The 22,332-nt window shown below is 42.7% G+C and overlaps 1 protein-coding gene across 4 annotated transcripts; it reads left to right on the forward strand.

Moving 5' to 3' along the window:
• Window positions 1–691: 691 nt before the first annotated feature.
• Window positions 692–22,197, forward strand: LOC140546802 (uncharacterized). 4 transcript variants are annotated; one of them, XM_072670205.1, is made up of 7 exons: window positions 692–781; window positions 10,168–10,233; window positions 11,450–11,529; window positions 11,800–11,932; window positions 13,445–13,744; window positions 13,841–13,925; window positions 15,778–22,197. In XM_072670205.1, the coding sequence occupies exons 5-7, from the start codon at window positions 13,498–13,500 to the stop codon at window positions 20,219–20,221; spliced, it is 4,776 nt and encodes a 1,591-aa protein (XP_072526306.1). In that variant the 5' UTR covers window positions 692–781; window positions 10,168–10,233; window positions 11,450–11,529; window positions 11,800–11,932; window positions 13,445–13,497; the 3' UTR covers window positions 20,222–22,197. The 4 variants fall into 4 exon arrangements, with proteins under 4 accessions (XP_072526306.1, XP_072526305.1, XP_072526308.1 ...); XM_072670204.1 differs by having other exon boundaries at window positions 692–777; XM_072670207.1 differs by having other exon boundaries at window positions 692–777; window positions 11,514–11,529.
• Window positions 22,198–22,332: the final 135 nt, after the last annotated feature.

The following is a 22,332-nucleotide window of genomic DNA, read 5'->3' on the forward strand; positions in this document are numbered from 1 at the left end:
GCACACTATACAGGACTGTATAACTCTATAGGGCCACTAATATACAGATAATGCACATTATACAGGACTGTATAACTCTATAGGGCCACTAATATACAGATAATGCACAGTATACAGGACTGTATAACTCTATAGGGGCACTTATATACAGATAATGCACAGTATACAGGACTGTATAACTCTATAGGGGCACTTATATACAGATAATGCACAGTATACAGGACTGTATAACTCTATAGGGGCACTAATATACAGATAATGCACACTATACAGGACTGTATAACTCTATAGGGGCAGTAATATACAGATAATGCACACTATAGAGGACTGTATAACTCTATAAGGGCAGTAATATACAGATAATGCACACTATACAGGACTGTATAACTCTATAGGGCCACTAATATACAGATAATGCACACTATACAGGACTGTATAACTCTATAGGGCCACTAATATACAGATAATGCACACTATACAGGACTGTATAACTCTATAGGGCCACTAATATACAGATAATGCACACTATACAGGACTGTATAGCTCTATAGGGCCACTTATATACAGATAATGCAGACTATACAGGACTGTATAACTCAAGGGGGGGGTGGTCTGGAGACGTGCGCGCGCCCCGTGACGTGTCGCCCCTGTACGTGCGCGCCCCCGCGGGACTCATACGGTAGAAAATGGCGAGCGCGTGCAGGAGGCAGCTTTGCACGAACGAGAAGCGAGGCGTTCGTCAGGACCTGGACTTATGGCGCTCTAAACTCATTCAATGTGTGTAAGATGACTTCTGCACCACACGGTTCACATCGCGAGATGTTCTGCAGGCTCGAACTGCAGGGAAGGAGCCGAGCACCGAGCTCTCGGTTCCGGGCTAGGCTAGGCTAGGCTAGGCTAAGTTAGCTCGCGACGCGTCAACAGCAGTTGTTGCACTTTCGCCAGGCTCGTTTTTAACGCTAAGTGAGGAGGTTCCGGCTGAGTGTCGGACCACGGCTCTAACGGATACACAGTAAGCGCGTTTTAGCGGGTTGTTGTGGTGTTTGCTGGCTGTGCTGACTCGGTTCTGGAGTTCCTGTGTGAGGGGGATAGCAGCAGGCTAGCCGCTGAGGGAGGGAGGGTTCAGCTCGAGCAGAGGTGTGAAGTAGAGGCTGTGCTGGTGTTTATCTGGCAGGGTACATAGAATTACGGACAGTATACAATATTCACTGTATAGAAGCAATAAGAAGACTGTAAAGGACAAAAATAACACCTACAGACCATATACACAAACAAGCCAGCAGACAGCAATGACAATAACACACTCATTAGTACATTAACTAGAGAATGCACACTATACAGGACTGTATAGCTCTATAGGGGCACTAACATACAGATAATGCACACTATACAGGACTGTATAACTCTATAGGGGCACTAACATACAGATAATGCACAGTATACAGGACTGTATAGCTCTATAGGGGCACTAACATACAGATAATGCACACTATACAGGACTGTATAACTCTATAGGGGCACTAACATACAGATAATGCACAGTATACAGGACTGTATAGCTCTATAGGGCCACTAACATACAGATAATGCACAGTATACAGGCATGTATAGCTCTATAGGGCCACTAATATACAGATAATGCACAGTATACAGGACTGTATAGCTCTATAGGGCCACTAATATACAGAATGCACAGTATACAGGACTGTATAGCTCTATAGGGCCACTAATATGCAGATAATGCACAGTATACAGGACTGTATAGGTCTATAGGGCCACTAATATACAGATAATGCACAGTATACAGGCATGTATAGCTCTATAGGGCCACTAATATACAGATAATGCACACTATACAGGACTGTATAGCTCTATAGGGGCACTAACATACAGATAATGCACAGTATACAGGACTGTATAGCTCTATAGGGCCACTAATATACAGATCATGCACAGTATACAGGACTGTATAGCTCTATAGGGCCACTAATATACAGATAATGCACAGTATACAGGACTGTATAGCTCTATAGGGCCACTAATATACAGATAATGCACAGTATACAGGACTGTATAGCTCTATAGGGCCACTAATATACAGAATGCACAGTATACAGGACTGTATAGCTCTATAGGGCCACTAATATACAGATAATGCACACTATACAGGACTGTATAACTCTATAGGGGCACTAATATACAGATAATGCACAGTATACAGGACTGTATAGCTCTATAGGGCCACTAATATGCAGATAATGCACAGTATACAGGACTGTATAGGTCTATAGGGCCACTAATATACAGATAATGCACAGTATACAGGCATGTATAGCTCTATAGGGCCACTAATATACAGATAATGCACACTATACAGGACTGTATAGCTCTATAGGGGCACTAATATACAGAATGCACAGTATACAGGACTGTATAACTCTATAGGGGCACTAACATACAGATAATGCACAGTATACAGGACTGTATAGCTCTATAGGGCCACTAATATACAGATAATGCACAGTATACAGGACTGTATAGCTCTATAGGGGCACTAACATACAGATAATGCACAGTATACAGGACTGTATAGCTCTATAGGGCCACTAATATACAGATAATGCACAGTATACAGGACTGTATAGCTCTATAGGGCCACTAATATACAGATAATGCACAGTATACAGGACTGTATAGCTCTATAGGGCCACTAATATACAGATAATGCACAGTATACAGGCATGTATAGCTCTATAGGGCCACTAATATACAGATAATGCACACTATACAGGACTGTATAGCTCTATAGGGGCACTAATATACAGAATGCACAGTATACAGGACTGTATAGGTCTATAGGGCCACTAATATACAGATAATGCACAGTATACAGGACTGTATAGCTCTATAGGGCCACTAATATACAGAAAATGCACAGTATACAGGACTGTATATTTCTATACGGCCACTAATATACAGATAATGCACAGTATACAAGACTGTATGGGGGCATTAATATACATACTGCACAGTGTACATCACTGTATAACTCTATAGGGGTACTAATATACAGAATGCACAGTATACAGGACTGTACAACTATAGGGGCACACATACAGTCCTGTATACTGTGCTTCATCTGTAACTTTAGGGGCACTTATATACAGATGATGCACAGTATACAGGACAGTATAACTATAGGGGCACTTATATACAGATGATGCACAGTATACAGGACAGTATAACTATAGGGGCACTTATATACAGATGATGCACACTATACAGGACAATATAACTATAGGGGCACTAATGTACAGAATGCCCAGTATACAGATAATGTGCTTATTATTAAAGAAAGCATTGTATACAGGACTGAACCTTGTATACGGATCATCTGCTTATAAGTGGAGAATGCGCAGTACAGGACTGTATAACTATAGGGACACTGATATACAGAGAATGCACAGTATACATGACTATTTAACTCTGTGGGGCACTAATATACGGGTAATGAACATATAATTAGAGAATTCACACTATACAGGACAGTATAACTATATAGGGGCACTTGTATACATATGATGTGCACATGATTACAAACAGAATATATATTTTACAAGCAGTAAGTAGACTATAAGGACAGTAATATTTATATGTGCGTATAATTAAAGTATATACAGTGACGAAGCAATATGACTGCACAATTATATGATTTAATGTATTGTAACTTACAGACAAACATACACAATACACAGCAGATTTCAGATTATATAGGGACAAGCAGAGTACATCTGTATGTCTGGTAGTGAAAACTACAGCAGTGTTATCATGTCTGGATATAAATAATGATGATAAATGCTATGGATGTAAGTGCTGATGACTGTTTTGGATGAAAATGTAGGATACTCTTGTGCATGGGTAGTGTTTCCGTTTCTGTTTACATTGTATCCGTTTACAGTCCATGCATTGTTGTGTGCTGTTGGGAAGGGGAAGGGTTGTGTAAATTTACTTTTCTGTTTGCTTTCTGGTGGAAATGGCAAGGCAAAGTAGTCGGGGTATTGTGTTCCTGTGATGGAAAGGGTTGATGATGCTCTTTATCTCTAAGTAGATCCATACGGGTTAAGTGCAGACAGTCGTTTTGCAAGGAAATGTTAAGTTTGAGATGTTTCCATTTTCTTTTCCGATACCAGATTTTCAAGTGACTTAAATACTGAATAGACGGCTATAAATAATGATAACCACTTTTAATAGGTCGTACTTTTTTATGTCTTATTCCAAATAAGCTCCAATAAGCTTGAAAGAACAGCGTTTACTGGTTGAGGAACTAACTGCACATTTGAAAGGTTTCAGAGCTATGAAACAATAATAAAGGCCTACAATGCAGAAACGTGTGCCGGTAGGGAAGTGTAATCTTGCTAAGCTTCACCAAACAGCTTTGAAAACTGCTGTGAAAAACGCCAGTTTAGAAACAGAAAGTGCTTCTGTAATAGTTTCACATTCAGAAACACGACTCGGCTACTAAACTTCAGTGTCCGGCCTTTAAACAAGCTGATATTTATAGCGTTCCACTTTTAATAGGTTGTACTTTTTTATGTCTTATCCCAAATAAGATCTAATAAGCTTGACCAATCTCTGGTTTCAGAACCGAAAAGAGATAAAGGTTCAATTAAAAGTCTGTTAAATGGTAATAACTGTTTATGACCAGCTTTTACTGGTTGTTTGGTTTCATAAAGTTTGGAAACACAGATGTTCTATGTATTTATACCAAAAAATAAGTGGTAGGTATCAGTAAGCTTCATAGTTATCTGTGCTCTCTATTACTGGTACCGAAGTGCCAGTATCGGAGCCGATACGGTATCCGGTTGTGCTTGACTAAGGCTTCTGTTTACGACGTGTGTGTATGTGTGTGTATATACACCTACAGTCCTTATTGGTTAGTGCAAATGGGGGAAACCTTTAGGATAACATTTCTGTTTACGTTGCAGACAGTGCGCAGGCATTGCTGTATGTGCCTCTAATGTTGAGAAATGCATTTATTTAAGTTAATAAACAAGTTCAGCTGCAAAAACACTTGCAGCATTGATCCCAGAAAAAACCCAGACATGCATGCAGCTGTTTACAGGGTCTTCATCCACCATCAATAACATCAGCAGTCAGCTTTGGGATTAAGTGAGTTGCTCTTATTGTGATATAATGAACCTTGCAGTCTGGGCTTTCCACCTAGTATGTTTGCAAAATATTTAAGGATAACTTGGAATAGTTCAGATGTATAATCCGTATCAGATTAGTCTTCATTTTTTGCTTTTTTTGTTTGTAATTTGCACTGTTTTTATAATATGTCCTGCCACAAAAACCAAAAAAGCCCCTATCTTACACCCCATCAACAGTCTATTTTCAGGCCTTCTGCCTGCGCCGTTTAAACTGCAGCGCTGCTTGTGAATATATCTACGTTGATGGGCGCGGTGGTCTCGAAATGAGGGGTGTTCAGGTCAATTTCTGGAGTATTGCTGCATATCTTGGCAACGGAAAACACAGGAGGAGCTCCACTGACTGAAAATAGCCTAGACAGACGTTTGTCAACAGTCAGGCGTACATTGGTTGCTATCTCGGCAGTGAATTGTCAACACAGGCGTGTGCAGCCCAGCGCTCCTCCACCCGCCCACGCTTTACACCACTGAAATATCAATCCGCCAAGGTCTTTTAGACCGCACCCGGCTCTTAAAGGGATGGTGAGAGACACGCTGATTGGTTTATTACTGCACGTCACGCCCAAAACAAACACGCCCACAATTAATTAAGAGACTCGGTACATGACTTTTGAGCGTTTCGAGCCATAAAAGTTGCTTGCACCCAAGTTGACGGCTTGTTAAAAGATCGCTAAAGTAGGGCCTTAAGGCTGTTTTCACGAGTTTGTAGAATTGGAGCATTTCCAAGCACACCAGATTGCCTCACAGCAAACCACGTAAAAAAAACTTCTCTTGGTCAGACCTGTCTGGGACAGAGCAGGAAAGTAAATGCATGGAGAAGGTTCGGAGATCTGGACCAGTCCTGCATATTTCTGGGCATGGGGCAACGGCAGAGATGGCACTGGTTCATGGCTGTAGGAAATATCTGGGCGGTACACCAGATTACACGACACCTGCAGAATGCAGTTCAGCTCAGACTTACGGAGAATACATGATAGTTGGGTCAGATTGAGGTCAGATCCCCGACTTTGTTTGGGACCGGACTGAGACCACCTTTTCTTAAGGGTCTTGGTGTAGGTGTGAGGATGAACCAGGCTCCAATTGGTGATATCACTCTAAAAAAGATTCACTCCTGTCAATTATACATTATTTTTGGCCCGTGTACCCAACGTTTACAGCAGTGCCATGCTTGCCATGCCATGGCTTCCAGCAGGGCAGCTGAGGTCTGTGCAGGTCCATGATGACTAGCCAAATGGACACAGCCCTGGTCCCCAGTATGGGGTTAGTTCCTGGCGATGTGACCTTAAATCAATGTTCTGATTAATTGAACGTATATCTTGATTATCTCAATTAATAAATGACTTTGTTAGCTTCTCAAATTGCTCAGTTGGCTCAATTGGCTTTGGTGTTGCTTCCATGACTGGACGGGGAGGTGTCTCATCACGATATCCTGTATGTGGAAGTATGTTTTAGTAAGGGGCCGTTACATGAACATTAAAATAAATTGACAAAGTTACAACGATTAGATGTTCTGAATGTCGGTTTTGGTTATTTCTGGATTAATAGCCCGGCCATATTTGTTTATTTGTACACAGGAAGACGTCCCCTGTGTTTACATTCACAGCTGCCAGACTGAATTCTTCGTCCGTCTAAGAAACAGGACCCAAGACGTTTACAAGATGGTTTCCTGGGGTTTGTTTTAAGCCCTTTCGTGGCTCTTCTTCGTAGACATCCTTTATTATTTTGGTTCTTGTGTAGGTGGTTAAAGAGGTTAGTGGTGTTTTTTTGAGACTGTTGTGGGAAGTGGTCTGCAGCGTAATTATCAAAGTATGGTTTCCGGTTTATGTTGTGCTTTTCATACATAAATCACATCCTTAGCCCCTCATATGAGCACCTTGTGGGTGTTGTCTTGGCTGGACGGTGCCCTTCCCCTATTGGGAAGGACACTACTTTTACCTCATATTTTTAAGGAAACGCTGGATCTAGGGCTGGGCGATGTGTTACAAATACTATATCATGAGATTTATCACGATACATGATATTTATCACGATACATGTAATCAACAAAACTACTATTCAGACTACACCGTGCTTTATACTCAACATCTGCTGCTCTTCATCTCATTAACCCAGTCTAATTACACTGTTGGTAATGAAACCTGCAGCTGATTAGTGTTTATTAAGCACTAATAATATTCTCAATATTATTAGAGAAGCATATTGTGTATCACGATACAATAAATATATATAAATATCGTCATGTTGCTCAGCTTTAACCGTTCTAGCTCGCAGATTGCAGATATCGCTCTATCTCTGCAGTGTAGCTTATTCCTATATGGCACAGTATGCAGGCTTAGAGCTGGACGATATGTCAAAAATATTGTATCACAATATTTAAAGACAATTTTAACAATACACAGTTTATTAATTTGCTAGATTTACTAATTGCACTAAATATTACTAATTACACTCACTTTAATAAAATGAAGTGTGCAATAGCCACGATATGCTCGCTCGTAAGTGATGTAACAGTGCATCATGATTTCGATAAAATATCGTCATATTGCCCATGCCTATGTAGGCTGCGTGGGGACCCTTTTAAAGAGACCTTGAGTGAAAATAGGGTATTATCCAGTATTATCCAGTTAATTTGTTTCATCAAAAAGTTTAATTTAACTTTAAATCATTTATTTTGTGTGATTAAAATTAATTTTAAAATGCAGAGGTTGAGAGTTTTTAAACTAGTTGCTGGGCGTCTGTGTTTGCAGATAATAAATGTTGCGATGTGACGTTTAGTCACTAAGCCTACAGGATTAGTAACTTGTCTTGTTGCTGATCAGATCTAAAGAAGATCATCTTAAGGGGCACAGAATGAACTTATGAATAAAAATAAAAGCTGCATAGAGAGACACGCCGCCGCTGCTGCTGCTGCCGCTTTCTGTGGTATTACATGTGAAGTTTATCGCAGTTTGACTTGCAGGGCAAGTAAACCACATACCCAGCAGCTAATGCCAGCTGCGCTCAGAGACAGGATGTTTGCATGTAGACCTACTCTCATATTCCTTGAGAACATCTTAAATGAAAGGAGAAGTGTAGTTTTAGGGTTGTACAGCAGTGGTTTGACGGAGGTGCTGCTTTTGCTGCATGGGTCTGTAGAAAAGGGAGGAAGTGATGTGTGTCTGTGGGTCTCAGTTTTCCACTTACTGAATGTCAAAAAAGAAAAAAAAATATTCTTTTAAAAACCGCAATGGTGGTTTAATCACTTTTTCATCATAAACAGCAGTTATTTGTGATGACGGCGCAGCATTTCACAGCTTTTACCAAATCTGCGTCACTCTGCGGCAACACATTGACCACTGTTGAATAAGGCTGAGGCTGAACCGAAGTCCTTATAGGCAAGTCTGTGCACTCTGTGGACGGACATCTTTCCAACGCCACCGTGCGGATTTCCAGTTGCACGTGACCAGGCTCGTAAATAGTTTGTAGCGTTCGGCTCAGTTATACATAAAACATTTATTTATTTTATATCTTTTATTTATGTTTTGGGCTTGATCTGGATACTATGCTTGTGCAACTCTCCACATCAAGAGATATGCCCTGTGTCGACCCCCCGTGCCCCTGTGTCGAGCATGTCGACCCTCCTCCTCTTCATTCCCTCGCGGCGTAATCAGCAAGCTGGCCTGTGACCAAATTACAGCTGTGATGATGTTGTTTATGATATTTGCTCATATCCACAGCATGAACAGCCATAGTTTCCAACGGCTCCTGTCAAGGGATGGATGTATTTCTTGGTCAGTAGCGTAGTAGCTTGGTCAATTGCTTGGTCAATAGCCTGGTTGCTTGGTCAATTGCTTGGTCAATAGCGTGGTAGCTTGGTCAATAGCTTGGTCAATAGCGTGGTAGCTTGGTCAATAGCGTGGTAGCTTGGTCAATAGCGTGGTAGTTTGGTCAATTGCTTGTTAGCTTGGTCAGTAGCATGGTGGCTTCGTCAATAGCTTGGTCTGTAGCGTGGTAGCTTGGTCAATAGCTTGGTCTGTAGCGTGGTAGCTTGGTCAATAGCTTGGTCTATAGCGTGGTAGCTTGGTCAATTGCTTGGTCTATAGCGTGGTTGCTTGGTCAATTGCTTGGTCAATTGCTTGGTCAATTGCTTGGTCAATTGCTTGTTAGCTTGGTCAGTAGCATGGTGGCTTCATCAATTGCTTGGTCTATAGCGTGGTGGCTTGGTCAATTGCTTGGTCTATAGCGTGGTAGCCTGGTCAATTGCTTGTTAGCTTGGTTAGTAGCGTGGTAGCTTGGTCAATTGCATGGTCAGTAGCATGGTGGCTTGGTCAATTGCATGGTCAGTAGCATGGTAGCTTGGTCAATTGCTTGGTCAGTAGCTTGTTGGTCGCTTGGCTTTATTGTGTATATATTGGTAATTTATTGCTAATCCTTTGCTGCTGTGACACCGAATTTCCCCACTTTATCTCATTGGTCAGCAAGTGAACGGTCAGTTTTTCGAAGTTGATGTGTTGAAGCAGGAAATGTGGGCAAGCACGAGAATCTGAGACACTTTAGAAATCAGCCGATTGTGGTGGCTAGACGACTGGGTCAGAACATCAGTATCTACTAGAAGTGCTCTAAGGAGGAAGGACGATGGGTGACTCGGTGACGGGGTCATGGGCGCCTCACTGTTCCAGTCCCACAGAAGAGCCTTTAAAGCACAGTTAGCTCAAACGTTGTTGGTTGTTATGTCTCGTGGCGTCCTTGCCTCACAGTCAGAGCTGTTTTGGTGGCACTGGGAGAACTGACAGTGTTGGGCAGGTATTTAATTTAGTGAAGTGCAGTACTAGTGAAGGTGGAAAGGGTGTGAGCGTCCGAAAGCTTCAGAAGCGTTTAAAGAGATGGAGGTGGATCCTGGCCTCCTAAAAATCTCATACTGTGTAAATTAGCTTGGCCAAGACTTTCACTTGGATCTCACAGCTGTCTCCCTTTCAAACAGGTATCAAGAAGAACTTGGAATTATTACTTGAAACCAGAATATTCGAGGACCTAAGGCAGTTTAAAGGTACGTATGAACGTGTTCACCTCATTTTAGAGCGTTTTTGTCATCTCCAGTCTTCCTTAAGCCTTTATTTTTAAGCTATTCAAGGCCATCCTTGGAGGATTTGTGGTGGAGGTTTGAGGCATGTGCTGATAGTCCACCTCTTGGTGACTTTCCCCATTCAGTATTTAGAGCCTTTTTTTTTTATTTTGAGGTTTCTGTTGCTGTTGCAGGAGAGTTGTAATAGAGTAATGGGCAAACTGGATTGAAAGGTCATGACACATAACCCACCCTGCCATCAGACACCTGTGCTGGTCAGCAATACAGTGATAAATGGGGAAGAGGGAGCACACTGAGTAGGGTTGGAGGGTCGTCTGGTAGGGTTAACACGGTCACCGCAGTTCCTCTAGTATAGATGAGGCTAATGGGTGTGTCCTCCATGAGCATCATTGAGCCTTGGGTGCCCATGACCCTGTCGCTGGTTCACTGTTGGTAGGTACTGACCACTGCATACTGGGAACACCCAGTGAGACCATGAGATCTGCCGGTTGGTTTGTAGATCTTCTGCGTCTCCGAGTCTTACAATTGCCCATTTTTCCTGCTTCAACACCTCCAGAACTGACTGTTTCTTTACTTGCTGCTTAATATATCCACCTCATGACAAGAGCCACTGTAGATGGTCATGGTTTTGCACCTTACATTATAGTGGTACTAATGTTATGGCCAAAGTTTTCAAAGTAGTTTTTTTGCTGTGATTACATCAAATCCACTGCCATTAATGCCTGAAGTCTCTAATATCAAGTTTAAGAGCCATGATTGAAGCCCTTCTCATTGATTTCTTTCTATTTCTTGCATAGCTTGGTAATCAGCCAAGGGGTTCCACCAAGTGAACCAGTGGAAATGTCATTTAGGAATATAGAATAATAATTATAGCAAGTTTCATATTTCAGAGTACTTTTATTGACATTTTAGTCCCTAGACCTGGTAAAATGCTTCATCTGCTTCAAGGAACATTAGTTTTAGCAGTCATACGTTGGACCCCTTCAACCGTGGGAATTCTCATGGCCCTACATTGGCCCAAAATTGACGATAACAGTGACTCGTTCTCCAATTTTCAGCCGAAAGTAAAATTCTGACTGGTCAGTGTGGAGTAACACAAGTGAGTTCACATTAAGGATACATTATGCTGTCATTTCCTAGCATCTATAGTTTAATTTTTACTTTTCTCTTGGATCCACAGATTATAAGCCTGCAAGTGTGTCAAATTGGTCATTTGATGAAAATTGTCTTTTCTGCTGCTTAAGACGCGAGAAAGTGAAGGTAGTTTCTTTTTCTTTTTTTATGTTTCTTGGTTTCTTCCTCTCATCATTTAGCTGATCTGACTTTTGAGAGCGGCATTTTGTCTTTTCAATTGAGTACATTCACTAAAGTCTGAATACAGGGCTATGGCTTTTTGCTTTAGCCTCACCTCTTAACACATTTAAGTTATGCTCATGCCTCCAAAGCTGTAGTTTGGGGCGAGTTGAGATGGGAACTGATGGTCTGCTGGTTTCTGTTGTGGTCACTTTTGTGTCGTTTGTGAACCTACAGGAACATGTAGTGGAACTAAATAACAAAATTGTGGAAAGTGGAGGCAAACCGTTACTCGGCAAGGATAATTCGAATATCAAGAGACTTGAGTGGCAAGTAGAAGAGTTCCTCAATGCCGTCTTGCACAGAAAAGGTGAGCGCACCCCAGCGTTACTGTTCATGAAGGTGTACTTCCTGGTCAAAATATCAGTTAATGTTAATAGCTAAGGCTAAGTTATGGTTGACCTGATTTCCTGAAGGCATAATGTCAGAGCCGGCCCAAGACATACTCTAATTACGCGGCTGCTTGGGGCCCCGATGCCCACCCCCCCCCACCCCCAAGAGTATAACATTGAATAATAAAATGAAATGGTATTACACAGCTATTTTTTTAAGATAAATGTATTTTCATAGTTGGCACACCAATACTAAATTAGTCAATTACTGCTGTTGAGTGCTAAATGCAAATGCAGTGATGAATGATCGTGGGTACATTACACACACAGGGTATCCTATGGAATGATGAAGGATCTGGTGCTGAGGTGGAGGTATAGGGGGACTCAAAATAAAAATCTACTTAGGGCACCATGAAGGCTCAGGCCGGCATATTTTTTTAGATTTTAAATTATTAAAGTATTTTATTTCCAAAATAACACAAACATCCCTGTATGCTAGTATTTACACCCCTTTAGCAAGTATTGCAGATTGCAAATGCTTTTAGAAGCAGCTAAGAGTCTTTTTGTTCAGATTTTGGGGGATTTTCACCCCATTTCTTCTTATCCTGTAGATCTTCAATTTATGTCCAAATGTTTGTGGACAACCCTCCTAATAAATGTTAGGATTTGCAAATGCACACACACACACAGCTAGCCCTGTAGGGAAGTACTGCCCTGTAGACAATAAGACTCTCTGGAGTAGATAAACATCATGAACCTATTGGCACCATGCTGCCTAATGCCAGGCGTGGGCTAGAGGAGGGGTATAAAACCCCCCAGCATTGAGCTGTGGAGCAGTGAAAGAACTGTGCTCTCCAGAATGATGGATGGTGGAGCTCCATCTAATACACTGGTGGGTGATAATCCAACATCCTGACCTCACAAAGTCCTGTGCAGTAAAGAGCAGATGTCTCAATACTTTTGTCAATGTAGTGTAGTTCTTGGGCCGTCCTGTTGCTCTGCTCTTTTATTCAGAGGGGGAGTTTGAGAGTCACGACAGACCCTCCAGCTTATGCCTCTCGAGGCAGTCCGTTGTGGGTTTTAAGAGGGGCTTAGCATCTTAATTCTTCTGCAGAAGCTATCCTCTCCTGATCTTCAGCTTTTTTTTATGGTTGCTTTTGGAGTCTGCTGGTATTTCTGTGATAAGGATGCAGGAAAGGTTTTCTTCTGATGACTCTGCCATTATAGTCATATTAAATCAGGTCTCTGCACAGTAGAATAGTGCACCACGACCTGTCTAGAGTCTACTAAATTCTCTTGAAGATTTTTGATCAACGTCTTTTAACTTCATGCCTTTTGGAGATCAGTTCACATTCTTCTTAGAATAAAACCCTTAACTGTTCACAGTAACAGGTGGGACTCTTTGCCCACCTGTGTGTGTGTGTGTGTGGGTATGTATGTATTCCCTATATGCTCCTTTATGTTTGTGCCTCTTGTTTATCATCTCCCAGAATACACACCAAGGATTCCAGATCCCCACATCCCTGTGGTGGCTTGTGATACCATGCAGCAAATGATTAGTCAGTTAGCAGCGCATTATACCTCAAATACCGACTCTCAGGGCTCACCTCAGCACAATGGCAACAAGGACCAAAGCCTGCTGAAAGCTCGCTCCATCGCATCACCCACCATTGCTGCTACCGCTGCTGCCTCGGCACAGAATCCTGTTCTCAGTAAGCTCCTCATGGCAGACCAAGACGCGCCCCTGGACCTTTCATTCAAGCGGGTCAAAACGGAGATCACTGAACAAGGTACGATATCTGTACCAGCATCGTCGGCAGAATACGAACGCTGTAACAATCGTTTATGAATTTTGCTTGTTTTTGTTCGTTTGTATTTCACACCAGACGGTGTTCTGGATCTCTCAATCAAGAAGCATCACAGCACGGACTGTACACCTCCCAGGAATTGCTCAAAACCCGTTGTTCCAAGGTTAGTAAATCAAGATGTTTCACACCTGGCAGTAACATCCTGCGTCCTGGGTGATCTGTTCATAACATTCGGAGGTGGTCAGAGAGGCATACGATGACCACAGTATTGTTGTAGTGTGAACGCCAGAGCATCTCCATGCAAAAGCGCTGCCCGCATCAACGGAGAGCAATAACTATGAGCCCACATCGTCCGCTGTCAACCCAAGTTAGCACACCGCCAGTACTCTTGGCTGGTGCACAAATGAAAAAACTTAATAATCTGGTCACAAACGGTCACAGGAGACACATTTAAAAGTCCAGGTGTGAACAGCTATGCGTTTTGGCGGTCCTATGTGATCGGATCATCAGAGAAGTGTATTAGTATAAGGCGACAGATAAACTCCGGTTTACTAATGCATTCAAATCTTTGTTGTTGAGTAACATTGTCTCCAGTTTTGCTGTTGTGGCAAGAACTGACAGTACTTTACAGATTTAATGATAAATGGACCAGTAGAAATCTTCCAAAATGAGTTCACGTAAAATCTTTTTACAGCGACTTCCATTAAAAAATTAAGAAGCTGTTTTTTCTTCTCCTGTAAAATTGTCATTTTGAGCCATGTTTAAGTTAATGAGGAATAAATATCTTAGAAAATTTCATTGCTATGCTATTCACAGCTCAACTGGAAACTGTACGCTCTAAGCTGTAGACTGTTTTTTTTTTTTTAATTCCCGCATGTATTTTTTTTTCTTTGAATTAAAACCATTTAGCAGCGCATAACACATGAAAAACAGATGCTTAACATCTGCAAGTACCACAGTCAATTAAAAATAAACCTCCTCCTTTTGGGGGTATATTTAAACAGAAAAGCCAGTCATGTTTGTGATGCCTGGCCACAAATATGCTCCATGTGTTCCAAAATAAAAAGGATTGTTTTTCAATTTTATTGCTTGTCTGCCTGAAGCTGAAAATCGTGCCGCAATTATGACCTGCGCGTTTAGAGACGCTGACGCTGATGTGTTGCTAAAAGAAGAGAAAAGCAAGCTCTGGCGGTGCGTTCCCCCATTTGCTGTGGACCAATCGTGAAAATGTGTTCCCTCCAGCAGCAAACTCTACCCGGGTTTACTTGAAAGCGGACTGAGGACCACAGTTTATTCATTGCTTGAGTAACAACAAACTGAACTGGGGGTGGTCCACATCAAAATATGCCTTGAATTGGACAACCATTTGCTGGCGTTCTCCTCCAAGCAGGATTAAAATGAAATCCATGACGTGGCAGTGTTGTGGGGTTACTCAGAGAGTCGCTGTTACCAAAAAACACTGCTTACTTTTAACAGAAGAGGCCATTTGATGCGAGGCATTGCTGCCCCCACGTGCTGGTATAATACACTCAAGTTAAACAAGGTTTACCTAGGGCTGGGCGATATGACGATATTTTATCGTGTCAAAAATGTAGTTATCGTGATGTATGCTATGCTTTTCTAAGCATATTGAAGTTTTTGTTGGTGCTTAATAAACACTGATCTACTGCTGATCTACTGGTTTCATTACAAACAGTGTAATTAGACTGGTTTGTGCAGCATATGGTAGTTTTTGGAATCTGTCGCTGATGTATTTAGTCTGTTATTACATTTGTCGTGATAAATATAGTGAAAAATGTCTTTAAATATCGTGATATTGTATTTATTTATTTTACCAAATTGCCTAGCCCCATGTTTACCCATGGAGAGACAATCCTGGTTTATTAACTTGCTGTAAAAACTGTTTTAGTTTCAGAAGGTTTGTAGTTTTACTTTTGCAAGCACAGATTTAACCTTCTTCTACAATGACAATAATGTATTAATCTTAATTTGTCATCTCTTGTTTGTTTCTTTAGGGACTCCTCGGATTTGGGTGTGGCTAAAGTGAAAGATGTGCAGTCCACGTCCACGTTAGAACAGTTCATGGCTAAGCTTTGTTTGCATCACCAGCGGCAGGTTGTTGATGCGTTTGGGTTCTTGCAAACCGAGGTCAAGGCTGTAGCCTCCACCAGTACTCTTCAGGTGTGCTCCCCGATCTCACAGAAACCAACAACTTCAGTTAGTAGCCAGGCAAAGGTTGAACAGCAGCTAAACCGGAGCTCTGAGGAGACATGCAATTCGGTGTCGGAGGCCATGAGCCCGCCTGGGGTCCAAGAATCAGCTTCTGTGAAGAATAAGGAGTTCACACACTCAGAGCAGCCCTTGAAAACTGAAGAGTCGTTAATTGCATCGGTCGAGACTGGACTTCCTGTAGAACTGAGAATGACCGATCTCGAGGACGATGGTTTGTCATCCTCTAATGTGGTAGGCGCTGAATGTAGAAGTACCAACGATCAGCCTAAATGCCCAACTCTCCTTATTGTGAAAAATAGAAACTCTGGCAGCCTTGAAGCCAAAAATGTGACTGAGGAGGTTTCAGACGTTCAGCATCTTCATACTGGCATTAAAGAGCAGAGCCTGTGCACTTCTGACACACGATTACAAGCAAGTAACAGTGAATCTGATATCATTGAGCTGTCTTCATCTCCGGCACGTGGGCTCTCTGAGCCCAAATGTTGTGCCGTACAAAGAAGCCCTCTTGCACGTAGCAGAGGTTCTGCTGCCAGATCTTGCACAGTTTTAAGGACCTCAAATGTGATTTCCCAGCGTGGAACAGCTAGGAAAAGTAGGAAAGCATCTCTCACTCTGCAAAAGGATAGCTCAGGGTGTCATGTTCTTAATGGCTCTGATATTACGTGTGACATTGACATTGTCTATGTTGATAAGCCAATTACTGAATGTGAGCTTCAATCACGGAACCGCATGCTTCCACGAAGAAATGCACGGAAAAGCACAAGGGGATATCGGTACACCAGGGAATTTTGTGAACTAAAAACTGTGCGAACGTTGGCCTCAAAGTCTGCTGTGAATGGAAGTGGGAACTGCCCTGTTCCTATGCCCGAGATGACCACATCGGTCACCCCAAAGCATGCTCTTGCAAAGCCTGATGGTGTTCCTCCAGTGGACGTACCGTTTACTGGGGACTGTATGGAAATGGTGATGAATAACAACAAACCCTCAGAACAACCAGCGGAGACCGAAGTTCCTGCAGATGTTCTAGACAGTGAAGATTTGATTGTAGAAACCAGTCAAACGGGTCAAATTCAAAGCAAGGAAGCAAGCGAACAGAGTGACCCATCCGTGCAGCCGGATGTAAATGCTGGGATTCCTTCCAGTGTTGCTGACCATGCTGTTGAAGCTGAGTCAGAAGACCCCAAGGATTCCAATGTGGAAAATATTAAGGTCAAGGCTCAAGAGGTGGAGCCCACAACGGAAACCATAGACGCCCCAATTTCAGGTGTTCAGATGTTGGCTGGACCAGAAACAGAAGATCGGGATCCAGATATGACCACAGAGGCGTTGCTGAGCCCGTCGCCTTCAGACGCTCCCAAAGATGGTGCCTCTGAACCAGATGTGTGTATAAAAGGAGGCGGGCAAGATGAAAATGACACGCCCACGAAGGCTGACTGCCATATTGAGGCTGTAGAACAAACCGATTGTCCAGAAATGCAGGTAACGACATTGACGGAGGATAATGCAGAGTTACAAACGACTGAAACGAATCCAATCAGTTCAGAAGAGGGTACCAAACCAACGCAAGATAATACAGCAGAGTCTGAGGTGTCTGATTTCGGTGTTGAGGAAGCGGCTACGAAGGGTCAACCTGAAGAATGTAAGGATGAGACGCTTGCACTGAATACCCCTGACAGTTTCAGTCCTAAAAAAGGCCTGGTAAAGAACATCGTTTCCTCAGACAGGTGTTTGCGTAGCAGAGTCTCCAAAGGAACCTCAGAACAAGTACTGCTGTCCGACACGCCAGCGCCGACAGAAGTACAGTCAGATATCCAGGAGTCTAAACATCCTTCAAAAACTTGCAAATTGAAACAAGTTGAAACAAGTGTGCCAGGCGAGGATGGCCAGAATAACTCTGATGCATCAGAAAATCCTAATCCTGAGAAAACCCAGAGGTCTCCAGTTGTCCCGCATAGGGATGGTCCAGGCATAGTGGAGAATATGGTGTGCACAAGGCAGAAGCACAAGTCAATGAGGGTGAAGGAAACTGAGAGTGACCAAGAGAAGATTAGTCACATCGTCCTTGAGGTCTCAACCCCCAAAGACGAGGTTGAGGGCAAAGTTCAGGAACAAGGCTGCGTCCCAAACGATACTCAAGAGAATGTGGAGGTTACTCCACAAAAGGTGTCTGAGGAGTCTCCTGGGAAGTCCTTGAGGTCTTCTGAAAGAATGCCTCTTCGAAGTAGTAGTCGTCAGCTCGAACAGCCTGTAAGTAAGGTCTCCTCTTCACCCGTCAAAAATACAGTGCAAACTTCTGAACAGATGCCTTTGAGAAACAGCAGTGCTGTTGATCAACCTGTTGCTGGAGATTCTTGCAGCTCCCCAACTGGAAGCCGTGTAGACCGGCCAGCACGGATGCCGTTAAGAAGCAGGGATGGCTATAATGCTGAATCCTCTCCCGGTAGAGGCCCTTCAGAAAGCTTGGGACACATGCCCTTAAGAAGCAGGAACAGCAGCACAGTGGATCAGCCGCCCTCTGGTGAATCTTCTACTACGATCAAACACCTATTAAGCTCTCCTACTGAACATCCCAGTAGTGACCTCAGTGTTGCCAGCAGGAAAACCGAAAGCACTGGGCACATGCCTCTAAGAAGTGGGAATGTTTCAATAGCAGAACCCCCATCCAGCAGTACGGTGCCTGGAAACGTCTCGGTAAGCCCAGGGCGGATGTCGTTGAGAAGGAGTAATGCCTCTGTTGCTGAGAAGATGGACAGCTCGGCAACACCTCCCAAGAACAAGAAACTTCCTCAAAAACCTCAAACGACGTCTAAAACATCTGTTCCTTCCTCGGACCCAGAGGGAGAACAGGATTCCAGCGGTCAAAGTGCAAAATCAAGGACTGATAAACTGATAAAGGACCAAATCACTGATGATTCTTTGCCAGAGAGCTCCTTTATTCCCGTTAATCTCCCAACCTCTGCACCCGTGATCCCTTCCAATCCGTCCAAGTTTTTGGAGGCGCTAAACGGAGAAGAGAACCAACATTTGATTTCAGATTTAAACAGCAAATTCGATAAGATGCAGAAAGGGTGGGTTCAGATGGACAAAGAGGGACAGCCTGCGCCGAGACCAAAAAACAAGGGGGACAGACTGAAGGAAATTTGGAAAAGTAAAAGGAGAATTCGAAAACCGAGGTCGTTGGAGCAGCAGAAGTTCTCCCCAGTGCAAATGCTGTTCATGAAGTCTTTTGACCTTCCCAGTATTTGTCGCTGGTTCCTGCAGACCACGGAGACGAAGTCTCTCGTCATTGTAAAGAAGGTGAACACCCGGCTTCCGTCTGAAACGCAGTTGTGCTTTCACAGCTCTGCTTCCGTACCAGGGTCCTCCAACGGGGTCTTCCCAAGCCTGCAGGCCGAACGCTTAAAAAAGCATCTGAAAAAGTTTGCCATCGCATCCCCTGTGAAGAGCAACCCCAAGACCAAGAGGCTGATTGCGAAAGCTCTAGCTCAGGGTATCTCGGCCTCGAAGGGCAAAGAAAAGCGAGAACCAAGCACTGCCACTCGGATCTCTACGAAGCCTCACAGCTATAGCGGCTTGATTCAGACGTCGCCTCCCGAGAGCCACAGTAAGGTCGCAGCTAATACGAAAAACCCAGCAAGTGCCAGAATTTTGAGGAAATACTCTAACATGCGCGAGAAAATGCAAGTTCAGCAAAACACCCTGAAGAACCTGGAGCGTAAAGAAACGAGCAAAACGCGCGTGATGCCAAAGAACGTGTCTAAAGGGATGTCCACAAGCAGAGGGCAGAGGTCTGCTATTGTCAAGAAGGTGAAAGCTTTGGCGAAAAAAGCAAAAGCGAAGTCCGTCGGGAAGACGAAGACCCCGAAGAGCGGCGTCAGTAAAGCATTAAAAGGTTTGAAGGACCGAGGTGGCATTCCAAAAAAACGGGTGCTTACTAAGGTGTCAAAACTGAACCCTGTAACCAGTACTAAAGCCAAAAGCAAAAAGGAGACGGTGGTAAAAACGGACAAGTCTCCACAAACGAAAACTGACCAGAGGAAATCCCCGGCCCATAAAGGTCCTGAAATTATGACCTCTCCGTCTCAAACTACAGAAGACCAGGTATTAACCAGGTCCCAGAGAAAGATTGAAGCTGCTCTTGCACAAACCGGATCTCCCAAAACCACCACAAAAAGAGGTCTTGAACCGTCCCCTTCTTCCGCAAAACGTACAAGGACCTCAAAGTAGCGTGAACCTGAGGCTGCGTGGAGGGAAGGGTGGTGGGATGTGGGTTTCTGGTCTGAAAAGACTTGCTTGAAGGAAACGTTGCGACGCTTCTCCGTGCTGAACCCGTGCAAGCTGTTGCTCACGTGAAGCCCCACGAAACCAGTGCAGTGTGCGAACCTTCTACAAAGTTCACAACCAAATGTACATTGTGTAGTTTTTGCTCAGTTCTGCATATTTGTCACTGTTGAGTAGCCCGTGTCGTGCCCTCGTCATTACAAAGCTACCGTAATTTAAGCTGCCGTGACTTTGATATTGCCGTTGGCATGGCTGTCCATTACTTCTCATTACAGAAGCATTATGTTAAAAACGATGCCCTATTTATAATTGAGCGTCTGCTGCACCTGCCTTGTGGGCTGCCGGCGTCCCGGTAGCTGTGAGCAGGTAGAAGGTTGTGACTTTGGTAATGTGCCTTATTAAGCAAAAGACTGTTGTTTAAGCCTCGGCTTAAGCATTTTTCGTATTGCACATACAGTAGATGGGTGTCCTGTTTAGCTTAAAGGTGGTGTTATGGCCACGATCCATTCTGGAGTTCTGCCCCATTACTTGGCATACAAACGCCATACTCAGAGAATTTCCACTTTGAAGAATTTTTATTACTTTCTACTTTTTATTCTTTTTACACCTATAGGTAACTCTCTCTGAGCATTAAAATATTTTGAATGATTAATCATCCTGTAACTTCCTTGCTGTCTTGTCCTTCTCGTTGGTCTTGCGTGCTATTATATTATTTTTGGTCTTACATGTTTGTTGCTTCCATAGCCTCTGTTCGCTTAGATCTCTTGGTGGCGAAATGAGAAGTTATTTAAAATAACTGGGTTACTGTAACTTATGAATGATGGCGTCTGATGGTATGTCTCAATGGATTGCTTTCCTTTATTATTTTCTCCATGTTAAAATGTCAGTCTTTGCTGTCTGCTGAGCTCGCTCTCATTCCTATTGGCTACCGTTTGGATCTTCACGCAGGCTGTAATTTTTGTTGTGTTTTTTTTATTTTTTTATTTATTCCGCTCACAAGCGGCGAGCAAGCGTGAGCTGGATTTCCAGACCCCAATGTGACTTGAGATGGAAAGAGAAAGCTCTTCATTTTTGTATTTCTCAGAATTGAAGTCTATGCATGCACGGTGATGTGCCTCTGAGTATTGTACAGAATAACAACTTTGTAGCCTGAGGTCCTTTTTTGAAATGTTGCTGTCCTCAATATACCACCATTCAGTCTATTTAACACGTAATTCCACCAAAATGAGAACAACTACGAATGACTGAAGGTGAACTGTTAGCAGTCATCAGTCCAGTAACCAGTGGGCTACCGAAGTGTAAATTAAACAGTCACATTTTTTTGTGCTTCTAATTTCGGATTGGACTGAATGTGATCTAAATGAGCCTTTTGATCATGTGGATTTATATATATTTATCTATATATAATATGTTTTTTCTTTCTCTCCCTTTTTTTGGATTTGTTGCCATTAGAAAATTTATTTACAACCTATAGGATGCAATTGAGTCTCTTCCCCCCCCCCCCCCCCATATATTTTTGCATTAGGGAGCTACGTGGTGGTGTTAATTTCTTTGTCGGCTTGGTCTTTTTAATGTTTCACTTTAGCACAATTGTCATTTTTAATTTTCCTTTGGCTTTAAAAATAATATCTTGTAAATGCAAAGTTATTAATCTCTAGATTTTTATTGATATTTAATGTTACCATGGGAATCTTTGTCTCAAATCGATTCACCCACAAAATACCAGACTTGAACATTTTACTCTAATGTTATTTATAGTTTTTTTTGTTTTTGTATATTTGAAAAGAGAACACAGATTTATTTGTGTACTGTTTTAAGTTACGTTTTCTTGCTATAACTGATAAAAATGTTTCCATGCAAATGTTTTCTTGGTGGATTGGATTTTCTGAAGAACTGTTGTCTTTTCAGGTTTCGGGGGTCGATTCTGGGATGATTTTGGTTAGTAATCTGAGATCAGACAAAAAAAATTGTATTAAATGAACCACAAACAGAATGACACTTGAGGGGAAGGCTAAGGGAGAGGACTGATTGTACATTTGTACAACACTGAACCCTCC

The sequence above is a fragment of the Salminus brasiliensis genome, chromosome 24 (genome assembly GCF_030463535.1).
Source record: "Salminus brasiliensis chromosome 24, fSalBra1.hap2, whole genome shotgun sequence".
Classification (NCBI taxonomy): Eukaryota; Metazoa; Chordata; class Actinopteri; order Characiformes; family Bryconidae; genus Salminus; species Salminus brasiliensis.